This window comes from Puma concolor, chromosome A1 (assembly GCF_028749965.1).
Source record: "Puma concolor isolate L17-30 chromosome A1, mPumCon1.1.hap2, whole genome shotgun sequence".
In the NCBI taxonomy this organism is placed as follows: domain Eukaryota; kingdom Metazoa; phylum Chordata; class Mammalia; order Carnivora; family Felidae; genus Puma; species Puma concolor.
The window spans coordinates 135,254,869-135,282,167 of NC_141667.1; the positions used below are offsets into that span (position 1 = coordinate 135,254,869).

The following is a 27,299-nucleotide window of genomic DNA, read 5'->3' on the forward strand; positions in this document are numbered from 1 at the left end:
AAGCATCATTATTAGGTGCTTTCCAGCCCTCCTGGACTTATTTTTACAGCAGAGGTTAGAGATGAAAGGGTAGGTCTTCTGCCTTAAATGTGGGTTTTCTTCCACTATACCAAAGCAGCCTCTATTAAATTAAATGCTTAACCCAGTCAAAAAAAAGTTGGGTGCCTTTTCAATAGTACCCTATTTCAAGTCACAGCCTCTCTGTAACAGTCAGTTTCTTCATCTGTAAAAGGGAAATGACAATCCCTGCCCACCAGTACCATCCCCCTGGATTCTTGAGGCTCTCTAAATAAAGATCAATTGGTAACAACACAGCCACATAAAGCAGTTGAGGTTTCTAGTTCGTGACTATAAAGCCAGCTGATACAACTAGCTTATAATACAGCAACTTAAATTTAAATGCCAGTGCCATGTTAGAAATGTGAGATTATGACTCACTTATGGTTATATATTTCAAAAGAACTTGTGGAAAACTTATTCTTAGGTGCCCTGGCTTTTCAGTGCCTGACCACTTTTCAACAAGAACAAGATTATGCCCTGTCTGAGCAAGGGTGGCAGCTTGCCTAGGATTCTGCATGTTCTAGGTACCTGGTCAAGGATGTTCCTGTGGCACCTGCTGAGCAGCTCAACCTATCACAGTACAGGAAGACCAAAACCCGTGCCAGTGAGCATCACTTAACTGCTTCTGCAACTAGAACTCCTCTTCCTTTTGTCTGCCTAATGCCTCCCTGAAATGCATACTGCATGAGTCGTCATTATGTTCTATGGAGCCACTGTGAGTCTACGTTTCTGTGGAAAGGTCTATTTATTTAGACAAACGCAATTTGCTTCTAGTATTGCCTCCGCAACTAGAAAGTGGTTCTTAAACCAATACGCTAACTTACACAGTTAATGTGAGGATCAAACAAGAAAAGGTACTGTTTTACCAAAATGAAACAAAATAAAACCAAAACAAAACCCAAGGCTGATTATTTCATTGAAGATAAAGCTGCGAAGAAAAAAAGAGAATATATTACGACAGAGAATTAGTTTTCAAGAAGCTATACACACACACACACACACACACACACACACACACACACAATCTAATCATTTTTTTGCTACCACAAAAAAGGAGTCAAAAACTCATTGACCCCGCCAAATGTAGACTAGGGAACTATAACTATACACTGCTTTCTAGCATTTTGACCTACGAAATAAAATTTGGATCTCAGTCAGAACTGATGTACCTTTTTACAAAGTAAATTGACCTTACCAAATAATCCAAAGTTACAGAAACAACATGAATAGGAGAAGAATGTGGGGGTGGAGGGATGTTGATACACAGCTATGAACTTTAAATGCATTTAACAAATGCTTATTCAGAAGAAGGTCCTAGGTACAGTAATAGTAGCTATTGTAAAGAATACATAAATTTAACAATATACAAAAAATGTTTAGTCCAGGGGCGCCTGGGTGGCGCAGTCGGTTAAGCGTCCGACTTCAGCCAGGTCACGATCTCGCGGTCCGTGAGTTCGAGCCCTGCGTCAGGCTCTGGGCTGATGGCTCAGAGCCTGGAGCCTGTTTCCGATTCTGTGTCTCCCTCTCTCTCTGCCCCTCCCCTGTTCATGCTCTGTCTCTCTCTGTCCCAAAAGTAAAAATACAAAAAAGTTGGAAAAAAAAAATATTTTAAAAATAAAAAAAATTAAAAAAAAAATGTTTAGTCCAATTTCAAATTATTCTGGAAGACCACATCAACTAAATGCTAAAAAATCCTAATTATAACCATCAAAAATGTCACAAGTCCAACATCAAGGGAGATCTCATATAAGACTGAAATAAGAATTCCTTTCAAAATTTGTTTTAAATTCTATCCCAAATTAATAAACACACTAAATGAAAAAAACAAGATGGAAAAGCTTAGTTAGCAGTTATCACAAGCTGCCTTAGTGCACTTAGTTCCACGTGTTTCTGACCTACCCCCTTACTATTTTCTATAAGCACATGAACATCTGGAAAACATAACAGAGATAAGAATGATGTCCTCCCAATTATTTGCAAAGAGTTCAATTCTGGATGAGAATTGGTTTGTGGGTTAAAAAATAGTTTGATTTTATATTTTGGGGGTGAGGTGAACCCTGACACTGAATCTAACCCTATCAATTCCAGTCTGTGATAGACACCAGAATTCTACTAATATTGCCAGATACAATGAAATATAGCTTTTCCTGCTTTTAATAAGCAAAAGTTTCTTACTAAATATAGCTGTACATAATCTATGACTTGTTACTCATCACCTTAGGTCAACCAAGAATTCTTAGTATGTGAGACCTTCATAATCTGTCTGGCTTACTTTAATAACAGTTTTTACTGAAAACTACTGTGCCAGACATTTCCCTAAGTGTTTGCACGTCCTATTTCCCTAAATTGGCACATCTTTGAGAGGTAGGTATTATCTTCACTTAAAAATGAGGAAACAGTCTTTTAAGAGGTTAACACAGCCCAAACTATACAGCTATTAATGTGACAGTGCAGAGAATCTTCTCATTTTTTTTTTAATGTTTATCTATTATCAAGAAACAGAGAGAGACAGAGCATGAGCATGGGAGGGGCAGAGAGAGGGGGAGACACAGAATCTGAAGCAGGCTCCAGGCTCTGAGTTTTCAGCACAGAGCCCGATGTGGGGCTCGAACTCACATGCCGTGAAATCACTGGCCTGACCCGAAGTCAGATGCTTAACAGACTGAGCCACCCAGGCACCCTGAGAATCTTCTAAATGGTAGAAGTTCACATACAACAGTGAGCCAATTAAAATATTTTGGGCAAGGGGACAAAAGACAGACAAATCACCCAACTCAGGAAAATGTCCTGCTCAAACTTGGCAATTTCCCAGCTATTTTCACTCTTCAACCTTGTTTCATCTTTCCCTCCTTCCTCTGCTTCCACATCTAAAGAAGCTAAAAGCTTCTGACATTGTCCTCCTAACAAAGACCCAAGTTCTACATGGGATGGAACCACAGGGGATTATTTTTAAACCTGTTTGTGCTTTGTAGAAATGCCCCCAGGGTCTACAATGTCTACAAAACTCTTTGCCCTAGAGGATTCTTAAAGACAGCTGCCCTGGACCCCCTATGGAAGAGAAAGAATAGCTACGGTCCGGACATAATCTATCTGGGAAGACATGTCAAATGTTTAAATATAAAATTGTGTACCAATAAAGCTGTAGCTGGACTTTAACTTTAATAGTGTATTTGGAGGCTATCATGGCACAGAAAGTAGGTAAAAAAAAAAAAAAAAAAAAAAAAAAAAAAAGTCCTGTCATTCAGTTTTACGTTACCTAGGATTTTCTATTTTTCACTTAAAAACCCACATCAGGTGCTTCAGCTAGTAACTCCTTTATATCAAATGTTCTAGGTCATACAAGTTTGTTTCATCCATCATATGCTTTACCATTGTAACTCCTGGATCCACCTACACATCCATTCCTTTCCAGGAAGGTTTGAAAAATAAAATTACCTACCCAGAATTTTTGAGACTTATCATCAATGTTTTGTTACCACCTATAACAAGATTAAAGAAACAGTAAACATTTCCAATTACAGACCACTTTCCTATTTCTGTAAATTTCCTTGGAAGTTATCATACATACTTTTATACACCCTCAAACTCCTATCCTTTAAGTTAGAAAATTACTGAAAGCGTTCTAACTAAAATATTTAATTTGATGTAATATTGCTTTATTGTTGTAATACTGGTTTTAAAGTACTTTCTCAGAGGGGGACATTTTGCTTGCTGTTCCCTCTGCCTGTAACACACTCTGAAGATGACTGGCTCCTTCAAATCTTTTAGGTCGTAGATTAAGTGTGGCTCCTCCGTCCCAGGCTGCCCGACATAGAGTTTCTCCTCATCAGCGCTCCTTTCATTGTCATCATAGCACAATGGCACTCTGTGATTATCTTTTTATTCACTCAGTATTTGTAATCTATGCATCCAAGTCCACTCCTTCATTATGCATTAAAATGGAGCATCCACAAAGGCGCGGACCTTTCCTGTGATTTTTGTCAAAGACAAAGTAAATGAATATTGACCCTTTACAGGTCAGGTCTATTTTCCAAACAATGTCATGTAATGGTACAAGTGAAGGGGCGCCAGGGTGGCGCAGTCGGTTAAGCGTCCGACTTCAGCCAGGTCACGATCTCGCGGTCTGTGAGTTCGAGCCCCGCGTCAGGCTCTGGGCTGATGGCTCAGAGCCTGGAGCCTGTTTCCGATTCTGTGTCTCCCTCTCTCTCTGCCCCTCCCCCGTTCATGCTCTGTCTCTCTCTGTCCCAAAAATAAATAAACGTTGAAAAAAAAAATTAAAAAAAAAAAAAAAAACAAGTGAAATCTGAAGTGTCTATTCCTGAGTCAGATCCAGGTTCAAATTCTGACTCTGCTATTCAGTAGCTATGTAAATTCTGGGAAGCTATTTAACCCCTCCGGCCCTCAGGGTCCACATTTGTCAACTGGAGGTAATATTAGCTACTCCATACTGTTTGAGAAGATCAAGTGAAAAAACATGATGATTCACAGAACACAAAAACTCTCATACACTGCTGGCGGTAATATAAATTAATAAACGGCTTTGGAAAATAAATTTGGGCATTATCTTCTCAAACTGAAAACATGCATACCGTTCAACCCAGCAATTCTACTTTAAGGGATAGCCCTACAGATACAAAATATAATATGAAGCAGGACATGTGTATAAAAATGTTCCTATCAACACTGGTTAATAACTGCCAAAAACAATCCAAACACATAACTGCAAAATAAATAAACTGTAACATTTTACGCAGTGGAAGACAAACAGAAATAAAACTGAATGAATTATACACAACCATAACAGTGAGCAAAAGATGACAGATAAAAATATACTGTATGATTCTATTTATATGAAGTTTTAAAGCAGGCAAACTAGACTAATACTTTTCAGGAACACATAAAGCTAACAAAAAGCATTGCATAAAATCAAGACCAACTCCCAAGCAAATAATCACCATTAAGTCAGGACAGTAGGTGGGGGAGGAAGGATTTGAAAGAGGTGCACAGAGAGTGTTTGGGGTACCAGCAATGTTCTGTTTCTTGATCTGGATGATGACTGTACAGATCATCATTTATGCTTTATGTCTTTTTCTTTGCTATATTCCTATATGTATGTATATATATATATATAAATTATATATAATTTTTATATAAATTATATATATATAAATATTTAAACTATATATAAATATATAATTATATATATATTTTCCTATATTCTTGCCTGGCACTAACAAGTAATTACTGAATAGATTTGAGCTATTATTACAAACAACTAATTAGCAATCTATTACTGCAACTTTCCATGCTGTGTGTTTATAACCAGATGTTAAACAAATACATGAAAGTAAATACTACAAAACAGTATTTATCTAGACTCTACCATACAGCTTCTTATAAATTGATATTAGTAGGAATTATATTACCTCTGGAAGGATAAAATTAAAAATAATGACCTTTACATACAAATAGGATCACCATTCTGGTAAAAGACTTATCACCTACCCTACCAGCAACTTAGTGGAATACAGTACAAATAACATGGCTTTGATCATTACGGATCACACTGCTGGAAATGTTTTTGTGACTCACCTGACACTAAAAATGTGCTTAGTAAACTAGACAGCTTCCTCTCTTCACTATTTCCTTTAGTGAGAAAGGATAATCACTTTGCATCAGTTAGGGTTAATATTAGATAGCATGGTCTGAGAAGAGAAGCAAACTTCTGGGCCCAGCTTTATTTAAGCAAATTAAATCAAAGCTAATGACAGGCAAAAGAGTGAATATCTTTCACTCTTAATAACATATTAACATAAATAACAAGAATAACAATAATTCTTCGTTTATAAGCATATTATTATGGATTTAAATAAACCCCAAATTACATTTAAAGAAAGGTTAAAGTTCACCCAAAAAATGCAATTTAAATCCTTAAACTTCTGAATAAGGTATTACTAAAGACACTTTAAAGATAAAAATCTTGCATATAATTAATAGCATCTGTTTACTAGTGTAAACTAAAGCATTAAATTAAATCCTGAAACATAGTAAAATTAGTAACTAAAAATGGATGCGTACATATGTACATTTAGATGCCAAAGTGGCTGGGTTTATTCTAACAATTTTTTCATCAAGTACTAGCCAATTATATCATCCCAAAGCTACCAACATTTCCTATCCGTGCTGTCGGTGATTGGTGTATTCAGTGTAATGCTCCCCATACAGACTACTCTCTCAAAACAAAGTATTGTTTTACAGGAATCCAATCTGCTCTGGTTAACAATGGTCTATTAATATCCAGTGGCATTAATGCAAAGCTCAAAACTCAAGTGCCACAGATAAAAGTGGATGGTGTGACCATGTGACTTTACAATGAACCAAGTCAGAACTGCTGATTACAGTCAAAGAATTCAGTCCTCTACCTAGCCCATCATGCTCTTTAGTAGCCATTCAAGAATGAGTTACAACACTGTGCATTAAAAATAGCATAATGTATGCATCATTTCAAATCCCACACAACTTGCTAACTCCAACAGTATGAACATAACTCAAACTACCAGAAAACTTATACCTCCCAGTATCAATAACTATGTGATCTTTATCTCACGTTGTTTTTTTTTTAAACTTTATTTATTTGGAGAAAGAGGGAGCATGCATGCATGTGTGAGGGAGGGGCAAAGAGAATAGCACAGAGAGAATCCCAACCAGGCTCCATGCTGTCAGTGCAGAGCCCAATGTAGGGCTTGATCTCACAAACCATGAGATCATGACCTGAGTGGGGAAATCAAGACTTGGACACTTATTGGACTAAGCCACTCAGGCTCCCCCAAACTGTTTTATTTTTTAAATAAGAATCAAAAGATGTTAGGGACATAAATACATGACCAGTGGCATCCTAAGTAGGTAAAATATTATAAAAGCAATATAGAGAACCACATGATAGCAAAAACTACAGTCAGAGTATGGCATACACTTGTTGTTTCATGCATTTTTCATGTCAATATATGGTATTTCTCACTATAAAAAATATCATCTTTCAGATCAAAGGTGACATGTCCTTTTTCTCAAGGTCACACAAATAGTTAAGTGGAAGGCCAAGATTTATATACCTGACTGACAGCTCAACTACATATGCATGGTGAAGAACCTAAAGCAGATAGAAAAAAAGCAAAAACCAGAAAGGAAATATTCTTTATAGATACAGAGGCACTGGGTGAGATCCCTAAGTTTGATGTCCTTTTTAATGGAGAGCATTCCCCAACTGTGTGTAACTTGAATGGATAGAAGCCTTAGTACTTAGAAATAGAAGAGAAGATAGTCCAAAGCCAAAAGAGAAATTGGAAATTAAGTGGCAATCTCCAGAAAAGAAAACCTGAATGATATCAAGGGTAAGCCCCAAATCTTGGCAAACCACTAAATTGCAGAGGGTAGACTTCCCAGTCCAAAGAGGCAGACTAAAAAATTGGCAGCTGAAAACCTACTGCATAGTGGAATGACAGAAACCAGTTTGTAGTGTAAGCCCAGGCAAGTTAAATACTTCTTGGAACAAAAAACAACAATCCTTAAAAGAAAATAAAACAACCATCACCACCCAAAGGTGCTACAACATATTATCTGCATGTACAATTTTCACCTCCAAATTAATAAAAAGGAACTATAACTCATACTTAGGAAAAAAACAATCACTAAAAATTAACCCCAAGTAGGCTCAGATGTTGCATTTAGTTGATAAAGACTTTAAAACAGCTATAATAAATATGTTAAAAAACTAAAGGTGAATTATCAGTCAGTAACAGAAAGGGAATCTCAACAGAGAAACAGAAGCTGTATTTTCAAAATTAGAAATTCTAGACCTGAAAGTCACAAAAACTGAAATGAAAAATTCACAAAATGGACTCAAAAGCAGAATGGAAATGGCAGCCAGAAGCAGTGAAAAGCATTAACTTACAAAGAGAAGAAACTTAACAAAACCAAAAAGGATACACACAGAAAGAACACACCTACACACAAATGTTGAAAGCCAAAAGTAAAGAGAAAATAATATGGACAATGGCCTTATCAGAAACAATGGTTGCCACAAGACATTGGAAGTACATACTCAAAGAGCTGAAAGAAGAAAACCCTGTCAACCAAGAAGTGTAAATCCAGCAAAACTATCTTTCAAACGTGAAGTGAAATAGACATTTTTACATTAAAAAAACAAAAAAATTTGTTATCAGTTGACCTCCTTTACAAGAAGTAGTTAAGGGAGGAAAACAGTATCAGATAGCAACAGAAATCTACAAGAAGAAATGAAAATGAATGGGAATATAGGAGTGTAATATACCATACATCCAACTTTCTTTTCTTCTTTTTTCAATTTTTCTTTCTTTTTTTGAGAGACAGACAGAGAGAGCATGAGTAGGGGGAGGAGCAGTGAGAGAGGGAAAGGAAGAATCCCAAGCAGGCTCCAGGCTCAGCTCAGAGCCCGACACAGAGCTTGATCTCAGGACCTGACCTAATATCAAGAGTCAGCCATTTAACTGACTGAACCACCCAGGTGTCCCTCTTTTCTTCTTTTTCTTTTTTTTTTAAACCATATGGTTGTTGAAAGCAAAAATTACAACACTGTATTGGGGTTTCTAATTTATAACAACCAGAGCACTAAGGAAAAGAGTCTCTGTTAAGGTTCCCAGATTTTAGCTAAAGAAATTCAATATTCTCTCTAAATAGAGCAACCATTAAAATAATAAGACAAAGTAATATATCACTGGAAAGTCAAAAGAAGAATTAAAATGCAATACCAAAAGATATCTGATTAGTACAAAAGATAATATGAAAAGAGGATTAAAAGAATAAGAAACAAGAAAATAGAAAACAAGTATCCAAAATACCAAGCTTATTACAACCAAATCATGATAGATGTAAATGACTAAGTAAGTCTGCGAAGAGAAAATGCAAATTAGCATGTCTTTATCGCAGGGTATATGTATGAGAACATTATCCAAACATGCACTTAAACAGAAGATTACTGTGGGTAACAGAAAACTTCTATTACTTATTTACTATGATTATTTAATGCTAGGTGGGAAGAGTCAACTATAAAAGTATAGTTTTTAAAATGCACACAAAAACACAAGAATGTTAAGCTTTCCTTATTTTCCTAATCTTCTATTTTTTCTTTGCATAATGACATAATAACAAAATATTTTAAATTAAGTAAAAAATGAAACCCTGGAGTAAATTTTTACATTGTTAGTTTTATAAAAAAGGATTAACTTTCAGCTTCTTAAAATTTGATACTCTAGGATGGCTTGAGACTGAAATTTCCCAAAAAGGTACATTTCTGGAGTCTCTTTTAAGATTTAAAATACTATTGTAAAAATAAACAAAACAAAACAAAACAAATTTTGTGCCAGCACTGTGCAATGGAGATGCCACAATAACCAACATTCAGGTGCTGTTCTTTGCATCGATTCTAAAGGGCTATTCTAGACTGCTATTTACTGAAAACCTCGTTTCTGCTTTTTATGATTTACTTGCCTTCTGCTTCTATGACATGCTACCTATCTCTGGATCCACCTCTGCCAGTATTCATTTTCCCTTCCAACTTACTTTGGTTCTGGAAACCAGAGCACCATATTTGTGATCACTGTGAATAAAGTATAACTATACAGTTTCCAAGTATAGGTGTAGTCAATTGAATCCCTTTTATGTGAAAACCTTTCCTTTATTGTTGTTGTTCTGTTTAATTAAGAGATCAGCTTTTCTCTCTCTCTCTCTCTCTTTTTTTTTTTTTTTTTGGTCAGCAAATGTTCCAAATAATTGGGATTAACTCACAGTCAAGTAATTTTTCCAAGCCTACAAATTTACACAATTGCATATTATTATTTCTAGAAATTTACAGATAAACCAATGCTGGAAGTAATTTATCATAAAACTTAATTTCTAAAATAGAAAGACTGAGTGTTTATGTCTAAAACCATTAGGTCCTATAAAAGAGAAAGTAGTATGTAGGCCCCACTACTCCACATGAACTCTTCAGGATTCAGACTTATCACTTAGTACTTATAATACCTCTGATTTCCCTACAGGATTTTATTATTTTTTAATATTTTATTGATTTTCGAGAGAGAGACAAAGTAGAAGCAGGGGAGGGGTAGAGAGAGAGGGAGACAGAGAATCTGAAAAAGGCTCCACGCTGTGAGCTGTCAGCACAGAGTCTAACGCAGGGCTCAAACTCGTGAACCAGGAGATCATGACCTGAGCCAAACTCGGACGGTTAACCTATTGAGCCACCCAAGTGCCCCAGGATTTTATTTTATTTACTTTTGAGAGACACAGAGACAGACAGAAAGGCAGACACACACACACACACACACACACAGAGACAGAGAGAGAGAGAGAGAGAGAGAGAGAGAGAGAGAGAGAGAGAGAGAGAGAATAAGCGGGGGAGGGGCAGAGAGAAGGAGATCCCAGGCAGGCTCCAGGCTCTGAGCTTTCAGCACAAAGCCTGCCACCGGGCTCTAACCAATGAACTGTGAGATCATGACTTAGCCGAAGTCAGAAGAAGCTTTACCTACTGAGCCACCCAGGCGCCCCTCCCTACAGGATTTTAAAAGGCCACTTAAAAAGCAATATACATGTCGGCCCTAATACCTCACAGGTAAGCTTTTGTTAATGTTTCCAAGTATATATAAACAGCCATCTATCACTTACTGGCTAAGAGACTTCAGCAAGTTCTATTAGCCTCTGAGTTTGTCTATTGATAAATTACCTGGTTTGGAAGTTAATTGTGCTCAGACTACAGAAAGCTCCTGAAACACGACAGATATCCAATAACTGGTAACTTAATGCAATTCAGTACATGTTATTGAAGGGCTACAGGGAGATCTTGAGAGTAGTACCCTTATCGTATATAAGGGTATTTTAAAGTTCAGTATCATCAGCACATCAAAAAAATAACAATGTACTACTGTCATAGGCATAACCAAAGTGTAAGACTCTCAACATGCTCTGGGACACTGGTTCTTAAACCTGGCTCTCTGGGAAACACCAGGAAAGCTTTTTAAAAATTTTGGAAGAAAGGAGTCTGTAGTTTTTCTCCAGGGGATTCTTATTTAGAAATCACTGGTTCAGAAGAAAAGGAGAGGAAGGCAAAGACCAAGTTTCAACAAGATTCAGCCTCACCAAGTATCAGTTGTGTTGACTTTAGACAAACCAGACCTTGCAAAATGAGACTGCTACTTCAAGATCTTAAAACTTACCTCCTCCAGGGGCACCTGGGTGGCGGAGTCGGTTAAGCATCCGACTTCAGCCAGGTCACGATCTCACGGTCCGTGGGTTCGAGCCCCACGTCAGGCTATGGGCTGATGGCTCAGAGCCTGGAGCCTGTTTCCGATTCTGTGTCTCCCTCGCTCTCTGCCCCTCCCCCGTTCATGCTCTGTCTCTCTCTGTCCCAAAAATAAATAAACGTTGAAAAAATAAAAATAAAAAAAAAAAAACTTACCTCCTCCAAAGATAGATTTGAAGACCAAATACAGATATGTAAGTTAAGAGTGCTTTGGAAACCTTAACACTTTATACAATATTAAGAAATTCCTTATAACCTTTCCAATTAAAGACCCAGATTTTCAGTCTCAGATGGAAATGGGAAGTTTCCACTGTTCAACAAACACTTCATGGAGGGCCTAATATGTCTAAACACCTTTATATGAGGAAGGATCCCATGCAAAATTACAAGAAAATTTGACTTTAATAATTAAAATTTTTTTTTAATGTTTATTTTTGAGAGAGAATGCAAGTGGGTTAGGAGCAGAGACAGAGGCAGACATAGAATCCGAAGGAGGCTCCATGCTCTGAGCTGTCAGCACAGACCCTGATGTGGGGCTCGAACTCATGAGCTGTGGAGATCATGACCTAAGCTGAAGTTGGACACTCAACCGACTGAGCCACCGAGGCACCCCTGACTTTTAGTTATTTTAAACTAGGCTATTTAATATGGAAGAAAAGAAAGGAGAAATGAAGGAAGGAAAAAAGTCCTATTAAGTATTACTTCCCTTGATAGCATGTTCTAATGGATCTCTCTGTAATGATGCAAATTTTCCAGCTCTCCAGCTGCCCACTTGGGTAGCCATTAGCCACGTGGGTATTCAAGCACATAAAAGGTAGCTCTAGTAACTGAAAAACTGAATTTTAAACTTAAGTTTAGACTTAGTTTCACAGCCACATAGGACTACTGGTTACACTAGCAGAAAACATAGCCCTACAACATTAAAAAATTTAGGTCTTTTGGGAGGTATGTATGGATAGGGAAAGGCAGAGGAAACAAAACCTTAGTTAAGATTCCATTTATAACAAACTTCCTCAGGGGCGACTGGCTGGTTCAGTCAGCAGAGCATAGGGCTCTTGATCTTGGGGTTAGAAGTTTGAGCTCCATTTGGGTATGCAGATTACTGACAATTAGATCTTAAAAAAAAAAAAACACAAAAAACCTTTCTTATATTTAATTTTTAAAATTTTTATTTTTTAATGTTTATTTATTTTTGAGACAGAGACAGAATGTGAGTGGGGGAGGGGCAGAGAGAAAGGTGGACACAAGTATCTGAAGCAGGCATGAAGCTCTGAGCTGTCAGCACAGAGCCCGATGCTGGGCTCGACTCACAAAATGCGAGATCATGACCTACCGAATGAGCCTTCCAGGCACCCCTCTTATAATTTTTTTTAAAAGACTTTCCACTAGAAAAAGATATACATTCATACAATAATACTGAGGATTCCAAATCTCTCCTACATTATCTTCAATGAACTTAAAAACAACTGTCATGGGTATTTAAAAATGAAAACAATCACCGAAATAACCAAGAACTTATACAGTATTAAACCACAGGATCCTGGAATTAACACCAACTTAAAGTCAGAATATTTGCTCCAAGTTCCAACCCTGGCTCAGGTAGTTACAAGTCCTAGGATTTTGGACAGGTTACTTACTGGGCTCTTTGGCTTCTTAAACTCCCAATATGCATATTGGGGTAATTTGTCTGTCACATGTCCTTTAGAGATTCTAAATAACAAATATAAGGTGTGTCAAAGAGTATAAGATTCTTTTGTATTCCATTAATTTACAAAGAATGAGTTCTCTATTTCAAAATGTATTGGTTCAGGGCATGCTACAGTCAAAACTATATAAAAGGTACTAGAAACACATAATGATAAGTAGCCACAGACATAGTTTGCTTCTCAGGGAGCCTGAAGTCAACTCATGTCAATTCAAATAACCACATTAATAAATATACTATTATTACATGATATAAAGGCTCTCAGGGAAGAAGCGTTTTGTCCCAGCTAGAGGATAAAAGCTCCCTCTCTGAGGAAACAGGATGGAAGTGAAATCTTAAAACTGAAAAGTTAACAATGCATGTATGGAGGAGAAGGGAGGAAGAGATCTTGGACAATATTATGTACAAAGGCCCTATGGCCAAAGGAAATACTGTGCCACCGAGTAACTGAAACAGTGAGGAACAGGTAAGCCAGACACGGACAATGAGGTGCTAGTTTTAAGCCAAGGGATAACATATCCTTTTTGTTTTAAAACTACTCTAGGTACAACAGTGTTGGGAGTGCACAGTGAATAGGGGAAATCCAGTTATTAGGTTACAGAGGGACATGCTACAGTTTGGTTTAGGATGGGAACAGTGAAGATGAAAAGAATATTTAGGAAATAAAGGGGATAGAAAGCACTTGGTGATAAACTCAATGAGGGAGGATGAAAAAAAAAGTATCAAGGATGACTCACTCATATACTTCTCACCTGTGTAACACAATGAATAGTGGTACCATCCATGGAGACATAGGGCATACTGGAAGATACCTGGGTCGTTTTGCTTTTGGAATGGGAGGGAGAAAATCCTAAGTGTGTGAGCACAGGGTGTCCTTCAGATAAGAAGCAAAAATATCCCATAGTCACTGGATGTCCTGAATGCACTAAAGAGATGTGGGTAGGACACAAAATTTGGGGATTCATTAGCCTACAGATGATACAGCATAGGGAAAGAAAAAGGAAAACAGAGGAAGAAGAAAAGGCAGAATCAAGCCTTGAGGAAGGCCAATTTGGACATGATGGAGACTGCCTAAGACCCTGTGCTCAAAGAGCCAAAAAGGGAGAAAAGTTAAAAGGCAAAGTGGTGTTACAAAGTCCAAAGAAGGGCAAAGAAGAGCTCAAGAGAAAATCAAATTCTGCTGGAAGGCTGAATGCTGAGGAGGTGGGGGTGAGGGGAGGAGGTTTTCTGGACATGGTAATAGGATGGAGGTCACCGGTCACTTTAACAAGAACTATTTAAATAAAATGATAGCACAGAAGCCATAGCACAGCAGGTGGTCAGGGTCCTCACAGGTCCTTTAAATCTCCACTGGAAGAATCAAGCCTACCCTACAAAGTCACCTACCCTCCACAAAACCCCAAAATGACTTATATAGTTAACTCTGTTAGAAACCACACTGTTGAAGGAACTAAGTGACACCAAAACAAAGAACCATCTCAGATGTTTCTATGATTCTCAACCTAGATGAATGTCTCATTAGTCAATGTTGAAAAACAGCAGAGTGTAAATTTAAAGCAAGGAAATTTCAGAGCCCAAGGGCACTACAAATCACCTGTCATAATTAGCTTCTGCAGAGACAACATTCCACTAAGCTGTTTTTGCTTTTTAGATTTTTCCCACCTTCTAATTAGAAATCCCCAAGTTCTCTATCAGTACCAGTTTTTCGTAACAGCTTTTAGACAGCACTGATACAGATTCTAGGAAAAAAATCACAGGATAAAGGAGTCAGTGGCAGATGACAGCTTTCATATTTTAAATAAGAAAACACTGATATGTTTTTAACTTCAATTATTTTAAGTTGTTTTCATTGTTGTCCATCCCTCACTCCTTTGTTCCCCACTCTTTGTACACTGCTGTATACTCTTTCTGAACAACTACTGATTCATGGCTTGACCTAAAATTTGAAGTATAAAAGCACATTTTTAAGCTACAAATTAAAACCCATTTTTAAGTACTATTATTTCACAAGGTAGAGGCTGTCATTTTGTTAGTGCCTGCCCCATGGTAGAAATAATTTGCACAATGAAACCAACTCGTGAATCTACCTCCCAAACCTGCTCTTTGCACAATCTTCCTCATCTCAAGTATCAACTCCATTCCAAACAGGGAACAAACCCTAGCATTAATCTTTCCACACACCCGTCATCCAAACCATCAGCAAATCCCAACAATTCTATCTTTTAAATATACCTAGCACCTTAACACCTGTCATCACCTCAAACACCATTACTTTAGGTTTGCTCCTCACAACTGCTCTGACCTCCTCTCCTCTCTCTCCCTTTTTCCTCCAGTACTGCTGCCTTCTCGTATCTCAATCACCCCGGACACACTTCCACCTCAGGGTCATGGTGCTGTTCACTCATCTGCCTAGATTGCTCTTCTACCCCAAGTACCTGCAAGGGGTGATCCCTCATCTAGAGTTTGTTCGCGCCTCAGAGAAGCCCTCTCTGACCACCCTTATAAAGCATTACCCCAGCCATCACCCCCTTTAATTTTTCTGCACAGTAATTACATCTGACCCATTTGCTTATTTTCTCCTAACACTAGAATGAAAGCTCCATGACTTGTCTCTGTTCATGGCTGTATCTCCAGCACTTAAAACAGTGCTGTTGCTGCTGGTGCTCAGTAAGGATTTGTTGAACAACTAAATCCATATTCATTTCACTTCAGCAAGGTATCAATAGGATTACTACTGGAAACATTCCAAACACATATATGAAACACGGAGTTAAAATTTATTTAAAGGGCACCTGGGTGGTTCAGTTGATTAAGTGTCCAACTCTTGATTTCCTGAGTTCAAGCCCTGTGTTGGATTCTGCCCTGGCAAATTCTTACGATCCTCATGTTTGGGATTCTCGCTCTCTCTCTCTCTCTCTCTCTCTCTGCCTCTCCACCTCCCCTACTTGTGCTCTCTATCTCTCAAGTTAAATAAATACATTAAAAAAATTATTTGAAACAAACACACTCAACACCAAAGAACCAAGAGGGCTGCCTGGGTAGCTTAGTCAGTTAAGCATCTGACTTCGGCTGAGGTCATGATCTCATGATTGTGTGTTCGACCCCTGCATCAGGCTCTGTGCTGAATCTCAGAGCCTGGAGCCTTCTTTGGATTCTGTGTCTCCCCCTCCGTCTCTGCCCCTCCCCTGTTTGTCCTTTCTCTCTCAAAAAATAAAATATACGTTAAAAACAAAAAAACAAAAAAAAAACACATGTCCCCCTCAAGTCCCCTCCAGTCTCATGGGATTGGGAAGACATCAATTATGATAGCAATGTACAGTTCTGCACACTTTAAATCCCAAAGTTTATCTTTCCTTCTACCCAGGCAGGGTAGACAACCTGGGGGACTGTGTACAGTATTATGGAAAAACCAGCTTTCACTTCAGGTGGCTTGGGTTAAGCAGGGTAGAGCCCCTGGCAAAAGTGTAAAATCTCTCAAGTTTGACTTTGCCACGTGCAAATATTTCTTATCAGGTTCCCACCTTTATTCAGTCCTGGCACTCTCCTACCCGCCCTCCCTTCCCAGGATGTGACCCATTCTTTTTCCTTCAGGAACCTTCAAGGACGCAAGCTATGTACTGAAGTAGTTAGTAGTGTGTGGAATTTCTTGTCCAAGAATCAATGCAACCCACTCAGAGAAGCAGCTACACGAGTACGTGGAGATAACATACTGTATGATGTTCTACGTAAATTCCTTGTTAAGAAGGAAGAACTACCTACCCTGATACATTCAATGAACAAATGTTTATTAAGTACCTATTCTCTGTATGGAGATAAATGAGACACAGGCCCATATCCTATGAAAGCGACAGTCATGTTCATCAATAATCACATTTTCACAAGCATTCCTCCTCATATCTCTCAGTTATATAATCATTCCACTTTAAGGAAATCAGGGCAGAGGGATGATGTTGGTAATCTCCAACATGTCCCCCTCAACATCCCTGTCATCTCACAGCACGTCTGGGGAACAGGAAGGCAGAAGAGATCATAGTAAGAGATAAGAGCTACTTACTATTTCTAAGCCTTAGAGTGAGAAATCCCTGGGAGTGATTTCCAGTTGTATCACTTTCTATGAGTAGCAGTAAGTAATTTCTTCAGCTTCTGTGAACCCATTTTATCACGAATAACATGTGTAAGAACTGCTTCTGATGCAATGTATGAAAAATGAGTAAGCTCAGGGAGACATAAAAGACACTAAATGTAGTTCCTCCTCTTCTTATTAGGGAAAAAGGCTGTAACAGAGAGGCCATATGCAAAGTCTTGACATCCAACCAACAAAGGCTCTCAAGCTTTGAGTAAGGACTACTGTGCAAAGGTAATTCTACCTTTAGAACTCTTTTAATAATGCTTTAAATCCAGTAGAAGCTATTATGGATTGTCTACCACCCAACTTTTCTACATTTGATCATCATGTTGTCCGTCTGTAAGTGAAGTTGCCCATCAGATGCTTATTTGTTTGCCTTTCACTTTTAAATTTCTTCTTGTAGGGGCAAGAATCACTACTTTGGATTCATTTTTTGAAAAACATTAAAAAAAAATCAATTCCTGGCATCAGCACTGAAGAGTTTCTGGCATCTTTAAAACTCTTCTCTCAGCTTCCCTGACATTGCTATCCTGGCTATTTCTCACCAGCCTAGCAGCTCCTTCTCAGTTCCCCTTGCTCTCGTCTCCTCAACTTCTAACAGACTTACACATTCCCTATTCCCAACCCCAGACCCCATTTCCTTTTATTTATTTTTTTTAATGTTTATTTATTTTTGAGAGAGAAAGAGAGAAACTGCGCACATGCACCTGCACGGGAGAGGGGCAGAAGAGGGAGACAGAGTACCCCAAGCAGGCTCCATGCTGACAGCAGAGCCGGATGTGGGGCTCGAATCCACAAACCGTGAGATCACGACTTAAGCCAAAGTTGGACACTTAACGGACTGAGCCACCCAGGCGCCCCTCCCCGACTCGAATTCTTTTCTGTTATCCTCCCACTCTACTGAAGTCATTTCAAGTCCATGACTTCAGCGCGTGCGTGCGCGTTCTCTCTCTCTCTCTGTATATAGACATACATATATATTTTTGTTCTATATGCACACGTATATACACATGTATATACATACACATATATGTACACATACCTGCGTGTGTATGTACATATGTGTATATACATACATATAAAGTTTATGTAGATATAACATGTATTCAGCCCCCCTCCCTCAATATGACTCTTGGGCTAATTATCTTACCAGCTCAAGATACTACTCAAAACACAATTCTCTTTTTACCCTCTCATATCTAGTCCTTCCCCTGGGTTGGCCACCTCAGGCAATGGTGGCACCATCTACACAGTTGCTCAAGTCCAAAATCAGGGAATCCACTTCTCTTTCACTCCCATATCCAATCCACCTGCATGCAACTCATTCTGCCACCAACTGTTATTATCTGTAACTCAGTAATAGCTTGGGTCTCCCTGCTTCCACTGTTGCCCCTGCCAATCCATTCTTTATCCAGCAGCCAGAGATGTTCAAACCAAACAGATCATGTTGCTACCTCACGAAAAATCCTTCAAGAACCTGCCACTGTATCTATAATAAAATCTTCTACTGGCCTCTTGATAGTTCTTTGGACACACCACTCTCTTCCCCTCACTATATTCACGTATACTGTTCCCTAGGCCTGGAATGCTGTTCTGCCCTATCATTAACTTACCCTCTAGGTTTTAGCTTGATGTCACATTTCTTGAAAACAAGCCTTCCCAACTCCAATATGATCAGGTCCCATTATATCCTTACTAGACCCTACATCTTTCTTACATAGCACTGCAAATAAAGTTGGTAAAACTATGTTATTTGTGCAACTATTTGGTTACGGTATATCTAGGCACAATATTTGTTTTGCTGACCACTGCATCAACCCACAGTACCAATAGCCAGGTGGCCAATACCTAACAAACTCCTGTCTCCAATAAATATTTGATAAATGGAAAAACTCATGAGTCCTGGCTCTACAATGGCTGCATAAGACAGCAAGATGCAGCATGAATATTTATTTCACTTCATTTGGATTTTTAGGGAAAAAACGTTTAAGTCACAGTGGTGGGCAAAGAAAGGAATTCAAGTGGAAGACTGAGAATATAGTTCTTTCTCCTAATAAGGATCTACAGTTCTTGTCTTTTACTTCTTTTGTCCTGCTATAGAACATGGCACAGAGTTACATCCAGTTAAGGTAGGTTCTTAAGCACTCAGTGACCAAAGCAGCCTACAGGACACTGATCAAGTGCTAGAATTCAATGTTACAGAATTCTAAATATTATGATTCATTGAGGGCTAGAAGTTTAGAAGAGATTTTATGCAGGTAAAAGTAAACCTAGACTGGGTGATGAACAACCTTTTGGGATCTAGTCAAACTATGTTATAACCCCTTTCCTGCCCTCCTTCAACAGTGGTATATCTCTATATCCACATCTGTATTCCTTAACGTGACATGTTTCTTCAGTCCATTTGCTAAATTCTAAACAAAATTATCTTCCATAGGAGATTCTATGCTTAGTTAACCTAACATACCTTTTTCACCGACCATCAAGGAACCAAGGGGCAGAAGGTAAAAACAAAAACAAACAAAAACTATAAATAACTCATTATACCACCTGTTGCATAAATGAACTATGAACATAACATTTTATATACTATATTCATCTAATAAAGTAGAAATTAAGAGAATCCTAGAGTTTATGTACTTTCTGAAGGAGCAACATGTATCAAATAATAACTATACTAGCCATTATTTTCCAGGCACTGAACACGGGCCTTGATGTTCATTTCTTTCTAATCTTCAAAATGAAATCTTCAAAATAAGCAGGAGAGGAGGCTGAAAAGGTTGAGTGGTTTCTTCAACCACACAGCTAACAATACAGGTGTTCTTTTTAAGACACTGTAAACTGATCAAAAGCTCCCAAACACAAACCCTCAAGTTTTGGAGAACTCGAAGTGCTTTGCTATTCAGACAATTTTATAGGATGCTTACAAGTCCAAGGTCTATAACATACTTCCATTTAAAAACCCTTTTTAACACTTATGGGTAAATTTAGACTGCTTTACTACTAAACTACTCAGCTTTGGTGTTATCTGAAATACAGCTTTATGATTTTTTAAATAATAAAAATGCTGTAATAAAAGAGAAATTACCACCTACACATCTACTTTACAAAGATGTATAGTTTTGAAAGGGTAAAAATAATAAATTTGAAAGAGAGTATAGAAGTATAAGTGTTTTACAAATCATTTTTCTTCTGATATGACAAAATACCAGAATGGAATAACAGGAGTAGTATTATCGAAAGCTAAATGATGTCAGGCATTTAAAGAGTCACTAAGCTCTAAGGATTGGGACCTCTGTAATTATTTCAAACTGTATGAATGTTACATTATCAAACACTAAGACAAGTATAGTCTTGTATGAAATGACTGTATGAGATCAAATAATCACATCCAAAAAAAATTACATACTTTCTGTGTTTAAACTTTTCCACATTTGCATTCACAATATCTCATCGATGTAATCATTATATACTTGTTAAAGTGGAAATCAAGTAATCCGAACTCATAAAAGTTAAATAGTAATCAAATCTCAAAGTGTTGAGGTTATCTCAAAATAATAATATTGGGCCCTGAAGAAATAAAAATCATATGTGGCCATAAAAAACAGAATTGCAGACATCAATAGACCTTATAGGGATGGTTTTCTGTTCACTAAGTGTAACCAGTTATGCAGGACCCCAGAAGTTATGGACATCCTTCATAGAAAACAACCAATTCTCTTGTTTCTCGTTCTCAGTTTCTTTCTCTGCCGTCCCCCTATTTTGGACTTTGAGTTCCCCCGACTCCCGGTAATCTTTATATAGTCCTCTCCAAAAATTTATGTAATAAAAAACAGATTTATGCCATTATCAGGAACAGCATACCTCAATATCTGTATAATCCTTTGCATAGTCAAGATAGCAGGTTTCAGCTTTAATAATTCATAGACTATAATAAACACATCCGGTTAAGATTCTCCCTTCAAACGTTAGCGTTCCCACTCTCGAGACCCCTAGTGGGTGTACATAAGCCATACACTACAACCTTTAAAAAGGGCGCAGATGGTAGGTGCTCTCCCCGCTCTCCCCAGAGACATCCTCACCTAAACCTCCTCGCACATTCCCTTTAAGGAGCCCACAAGCACAACTGTCATTCAGAGGGATGGTGACTGTTACAGCGTGGGTGAGAAAAAGTATACAGGAGACACACAAGTGGATGATGAAGGTTGTTACACGCAGCCTCTCTTCCATTACCTAACTAGCTTAACCCGCTGCAAACTTTTATGAGATTAAGTTACATTCCTCTGCAATTCCACCCTTGACAGCTGACTGCTGAGAAGCCAACGGAGTCGTGCACGTCTATTCCCGCCACCTCACCCGTGGCCAGCCGGCGGCCACATCCCCCCGGTCAAGGAGGACCAGTGGTTGGGGAAAGAGGGAGGACTGGTGAGAGGGATGCAGGGAGAGGGGCCGGGAGAGCTCACCTTTTCAAGCTCATCATGGAGCTCAGCCAAGCTGGGCCGGAGTAGCTTCTCGCCCAGCTGCGCCGCGGTGTGCCGGTAGTGATCGATCCTGGGCACGGCGTCCATGGTGTTGTGGCCGAAGGTGCGCAGGTAGTAAGTGTTGGTGTGGGTGTCATAGTAGTAGTGCTGGTGGTGCCCACTGCCGCCGCCGCCGCCCGAGTGCAAGCTACTGCCCTCGCTCAGCACCGTGTCCCCGCCGTTCTGGAAGCTCACGTTGGGCCCTTCGCCTCCGACCCCCGCCGCATCCGACAGGCTCTCGTCGGCGGATGAGGAGGCAGCCGGGTCCACGAAGTTTACGCGGAAGCGGCCCTTGGCTTCCTCGCTGCCTTTGCCTGGTGCGCTTTCGCCGCTAGCTTTCCCGTCCGCTGGGGTCTCCTTGCCCCCAGCCCCGGCACCAGCCGCCGCGGCCGCCGCAGCCCGCCCGGCGTTCTCGGAAACCAGGTCCACCTGGAAGCGGCTTTGACTCGGGGTGGGCCCCAGGGGTCTGCCCAGTCCGTCCCCAGCCGCCGCAGCGCCCTCCCCGCGGACCCCGCCGCCGCCCCGGCTCGCGGCCGCAGCATCCTCGGACGCTGAGGGCACGGCCGTGCCAGGCAGGTCCACCGCGGCGGCGGCCAGCGCGGCAGCTGGCGGCGTCTCACCGACCCCGGGAAGCCTCGGGGCGCCGGAGGAGGGCGCCGTGGGCCCCGGTTCCATCGCCGCCCGACCCCCGGCAGACTCGGAGAGCCTGGCGGACGTCGCGGGCTGCAAGCCCTCCGCGCCCCCCGCCGGCGGTGCCTGCGGCCACGACGCCAGGTGACGGAATTGCTCGCCCCTCCACCCGCCAGTCGCCGCCGCTAGCCCGGACCGGCACAAACGCCGCCGGCAGCCGAGTCGGCGCGCGAGTGCAGTGGGCGCGGGGCGGGCCCCGCTGTTTAAAGCCTCGGCGGGGCCGCAGCGGTGGCGGCTCCGGCTGCAGCACGCGGGAGGCGGGGTCGGCTGCTCCTCCGCCCCTCAGCCCGCCCACCCGCGGTCAGGCAGCGTCGCGCGGCGGACGCTCCCTCGGCGTCCCGGCCCTCCCGGGTTTCGGCGAGACCCCACGCGAGAGCTGCCTGCGCGAGGAACGCCTCTGTCCAGTCCGCGCCGGGCCTCGGGCAGCGCGAGCAGCACCGGCAGCGCGCTCAGGGAGCAGGCGCGGCGGCGCACCGCCTCACCGCCGTCACCGGGATCTCCGCGCCGCTACCTCCTCTTCCGTCGCCCTCCTCCCACCCCTCCACCTCCTTCCCCCGCCCCCTCTGCGGCGAAGAGGAGAGGGCCCCCGGCCGCCTCCCTCTCTCCCCGCCCCTGGGGCTGCACGTCAATGGGCCGGCAGCCCAGGCCTCGGCGGAGCAGCCTGCGGACGGCGTCCGGCCCGGCGGGTGAAGGGGCGGCTGAGTCCTGCTTCGGCGCACGCCGATTGCTGATGCTCCCGCGGCAGTTGCCACCACAGCAGCGGCTCCAGGAGCGCTCTCTCTCTCTTCGATTTCTCTCTCTCTGTCTCTCTCTCTTTTTTTTTTTTTTAAGTTCTGAGCTCACAGTACTTGGGCTGCGCCGGCGAGATCTCGCGAGATGCGGCAGGGCCGCTTCACCTCAGGCGTGTGGTACCCGAGGCGGTGCTAGAGCTGCCGGCCGCCCCCCGCTCCCGTGGGTGATGCCGGGGGCTTTCCCGTCCGGCCCGCAGGTGCTTCCGGAGTGGCCGCCGAGGGGCGCCCCGAGGCGAGGTCCGCTCGCTGCTCCGGCCCGCCGCGACTGCCGGCCCTCACCCCAGGCCTGAGCCTTAGGGGGAGGCAGGATTTCCTCTGTGCAGCTTTTGAGGCGGTCGACTCCCCGCCTGGCCGCGTTAGATTTGCATAACCAGAAACTCATTCCAGTGGAGATGCAGTGGGTGTGTCCACGCTTCGATGACACCTTTATTTTAAAAGCTGTGATGTTTGAAGGTGAGAAGGGAGCTTAGTGGTGATACGTTACCGTTTCGAGGCGATTCTTAACTTGAGGCATTTCCAGAAAGAAAAGGAAGCTCAGCTCGGAAGTGAATACACAGAAGTAACTAACTGTAGAGCAGTGACTAACCGTGGAGCGCTCACCGGGAACTTTGGGCTTGGTTTAGGTTGTGAGGAATTCCTGTTTTCCTCCTCTCCTCCGCAAGCCTGGTTTCTCTTCTGTGAAATGTACAGGAATATCGTGATTTTGCAACTTTCTTAGCAGCAGAATCTATTTTTAACCTAAATTCTATCCCCAGCCCCACGTAAAAGCAGCTAACAGCAACGAATGGTTTCTTCGATCCCTTGTCTTTTATTTATGCTTGTGTATTTAAAATTTTATCTCTGGGGATAAACACCATCCTTTGCTGAACCCTGAAAACATGACCAAAGAGCCGTGGAGCTTGCAGGGTTCTTTGGAAATGCTGTGAAGAAAGTTGGCAACCAGGGAGTTTTCAAGAAATTGTGATACCCATGATCTTATCTGACCTTTGCACCTTTTCTTCTACATTTATTATTTTATTATTTCTGTTGTAAAAAATGGAGACAGGAAGGAACCACTTTTGAGTCCTGTAGCCACAGTTTTTAAAGTCCTTCTTGAGCTTTAGCAATAGTAGGAGAAAACCAGAAGAGGCCAGAAAAATCAGGCAGTCCTTAAAGCAGTGCAGTTTGTACAAGGGCATTGCTGCCTTAGTAGCAGATCTGTGTGGTAGGGATGCTAATTTGGTAGCTCTTGGGATTCCTTATTCATTGAGCTGAACAAATGGTAAGCACCTACTATGCGGTGCTCTGTATTTTGAGGGTGTGACAGTGAGCAAAGCAGACAGTCGCTTCTCATGGAAATCGTAGTCTCCCTTGGGAGAGAGAGAGGCAATAAAGACAAATAGATAAAACGTATAGCAAGCGAGTAGTGAGTGCAGAGGAAGGAGAATGGGATATGTGTGTGAGATGGAGGTGGCAAAATTTGTCATGGAAGGGCCCCACTGAGAAGGCGACATTTGAATGATGGAGTTCTATGTATATTTGGGGAAATACTGTTCCAGGGAGAAGAAAAGCAAAGACCGAAAGGTGAGAATATTCCTGACATGTTCATGGAATTAGATACAGCCCAGTGTGGCAAAAGCTGTTTGAAGGGATGGGAAGAATCAAAGGCAATTGTGTTGGAGAGTTTAGGGGTTGGAAGCAGGATAGACCAGAATGGACCCCTCCCCCCCCCCATTGGCTCTTGGAAGGACTTTGGCTTTTAATTTGAGTGAGATGGTATATTGGTTTCGACTGGCATAACACAGTACCGTAGATTGGGTTGCTTAAATAACAGAAATTTATTTCCTTACAGTTCTGGAAGCTAGAAAGTCTAGGATCAGGGTGCCAGTATGGGCAGCTTCTGGTAAGGGCTTTCTTCTGGCTTACAGACATTACAGTCTTTTCACTGTGTTCTCACTTGGTGGATAGAGAACTCTGGTGTCTCTCCCTATAAGGGGACCATTTTCATCTAATCAGTGCTCCACCTATATGACCTCATTTAATTTTAATCATTTCCAAAAGGCACTATCTCCAATACAGTTAGCTGAATTAGGGCTCTCACATATGGATTTGGGTGGGAAGGTCACTTTAGTTCCTAGCAGATGGCAAGTTATTAGAGTGTCTGAGTTGAGGAATGACATGATTTGACATATATTTAAGACATGAAGCTAACTGCCTTGTAAATATACAAGAAGGTAAGTGGTGAGGCCAAAGAAACAAACAAGGAGATGTTAAGAGGCAACTCAGCAATCCAAGAGGTGATGGTATGGCTTGGCCATAATGGGTAGTAGTGAAAATGGGGGTGGGAGGGAAGTGGTTGAATTAGGGAAGCAATAGAATTTTTTGATAGATGTGGAGGGTGAAAGGGAATCCACCTTTGGCCTGAGCAACTGAAAGAATCGCGTTACTATTTTCTGAGATGGAGGAAATGGTGAATAGAGCAGGGTTGGGTAGGAGGCATATCGGGAGCTCAGTCTGAGATATCCATTGGAGGAAACAAATACATGTATAGCAATTAATAGTAGTCACTCATAGAAATGTGTAATTGCAAGCTGAGAAGTTCTAGGACAGAGAGGAACATAGTACAATGAGAATGCAAAATACGGGGGCCAGACTTAGTGAGGGAGGAAGTGACTTTTCAGCTGAGGTCTGAAGGGTGAGAACTTGCAGGAGTGGGGGGAGGGGTTCAAAAAAGAGTAATATTGTGGGCAAAAGCCCTCATGGACTGAACATGGCCTAAGGAGCTTTAGGCCAGTTTGGTTAAAGCATGGAGATTAAGAGACAAGAGTGATAAGAGATGACTATTCTAAAAGCCCTATACAACCATTAAGGGGTTTCCAGGGAGGCAGAGGGGGACATGACCAGATTTAAATTTATTAAAAGTCTCTCTAGTGATTTTGTGGCAGAAGATTGTGGAGAGGGGCAAGAATAAGAAAGGATACAATTTCAGTAATCTAGGCAGAAAATGATAGCAGTACCACTAGCTAACGTTTATACGGAACTTGTCCTAGATTCTGTGCTCACTCTACATTCATAATCTTATTTCATTCTTACAGCAACACTATGAAGAAAATCCTAGCATTGCCCCCATTTTACAGATGAAAAACTTGCTTAAGGGAAAAAAATGGTTAAGTAACTTGTCTGAGGTCACTCAGCCAAAATGCATATTTGAATTCAGGGAGATGTCTTCACTAATCAAGCTTTGCTCGTTTGGATTGTGTGGGATGCACGGGAGATGACGAAGGGGAAAATTTGAGAGGTACTTAAGAGGACTTAGAAATGGGTTTAAGGAATGAAAGAGAATAAAGTATGCATTTTCTAACTTTGTGTACCTGGGGTTAGATGATGGTGACATGAGTGAGGAACATTCTAAAACTAGGTTTGGAGATGACTATGAGAAATTTGGTCTAGAACATATTGTGGCTGAGATACTTTTGAAACATCTAAATGGAAAAGTATTTGGCTACATGGGTTTTGGGCTCATAGGAAAAGTTTGTATGACAGAGTACAGATGTGGGGATCTTCTGCAAGTAGACCCCATGGACACAAATAAGATCACTTAGGGAGATGGTGTAGAGCAACACTGTACAACAGAACTTTCTGCAGTGATAGAAATGTTCTATATCACTGCTGCCCAGTATAGTAACCATGAGCCACTTGTGGCTCTTGAGCACTTGAAATGCCTAGTGCAACTGAGGAACTGAGTATTTAATTTAATTTTATTGAATTTCTTAAGTAGCCCCCTGAACTAGTAGCTACCATATTGAACAACGTAGATATAATAGGGCTCAAAAGAAGGCCTAGAGTCCAGCCTTGTGTAATTCCAACATGTAAAGACTAGATAAAAAGGAGGAGTGGCCTGAAAGTTGAAAAGAAAACCAGATGAAGTCATTCTTAAAGTAAGATTAGCTGTATTAAACTGGGCCAAGAGATGGAGACAGATGAAAAGTAGTAATAGATTGAATTTAGTACCATGTATTAGCCAACATAATGGGAGGGTAATGGTGGGGAGCAAGGGTTCCAGGAGATGTAATCAAACTGTGCATGTGAAACTTGT

The 27,299-nt window shown here is 41.1% G+C and overlaps 1 protein-coding gene across 2 annotated transcripts in view; it reads right to left on the reverse strand.

The window, feature by feature from the left end:
* SLC12A2 (solute carrier family 12 member 2) overlaps window positions 1-22,940 on the reverse strand; it is a 109,182-nt gene extending 86,242 nt beyond the window's left edge. Inside the window, exon 1 of one of the 2 annotated variants that reach the window (XM_086704969.1) lies at window positions 21,687-22,940. In XM_086704969.1, coding sequence (XP_086561095.1) covers window positions 21,687-22,418 — 732 coding nt within the window. In that variant the 5' untranslated portion in view covers window positions 22,419-22,940. The remainder of the gene's footprint in view (window positions 1-21,686) is intronic. The other variant, XM_025923949.2, reaches the window with a different exon arrangement.
* Between the last annotated feature and the right edge of the window lie 4,359 nt (window positions 22,941-27,299).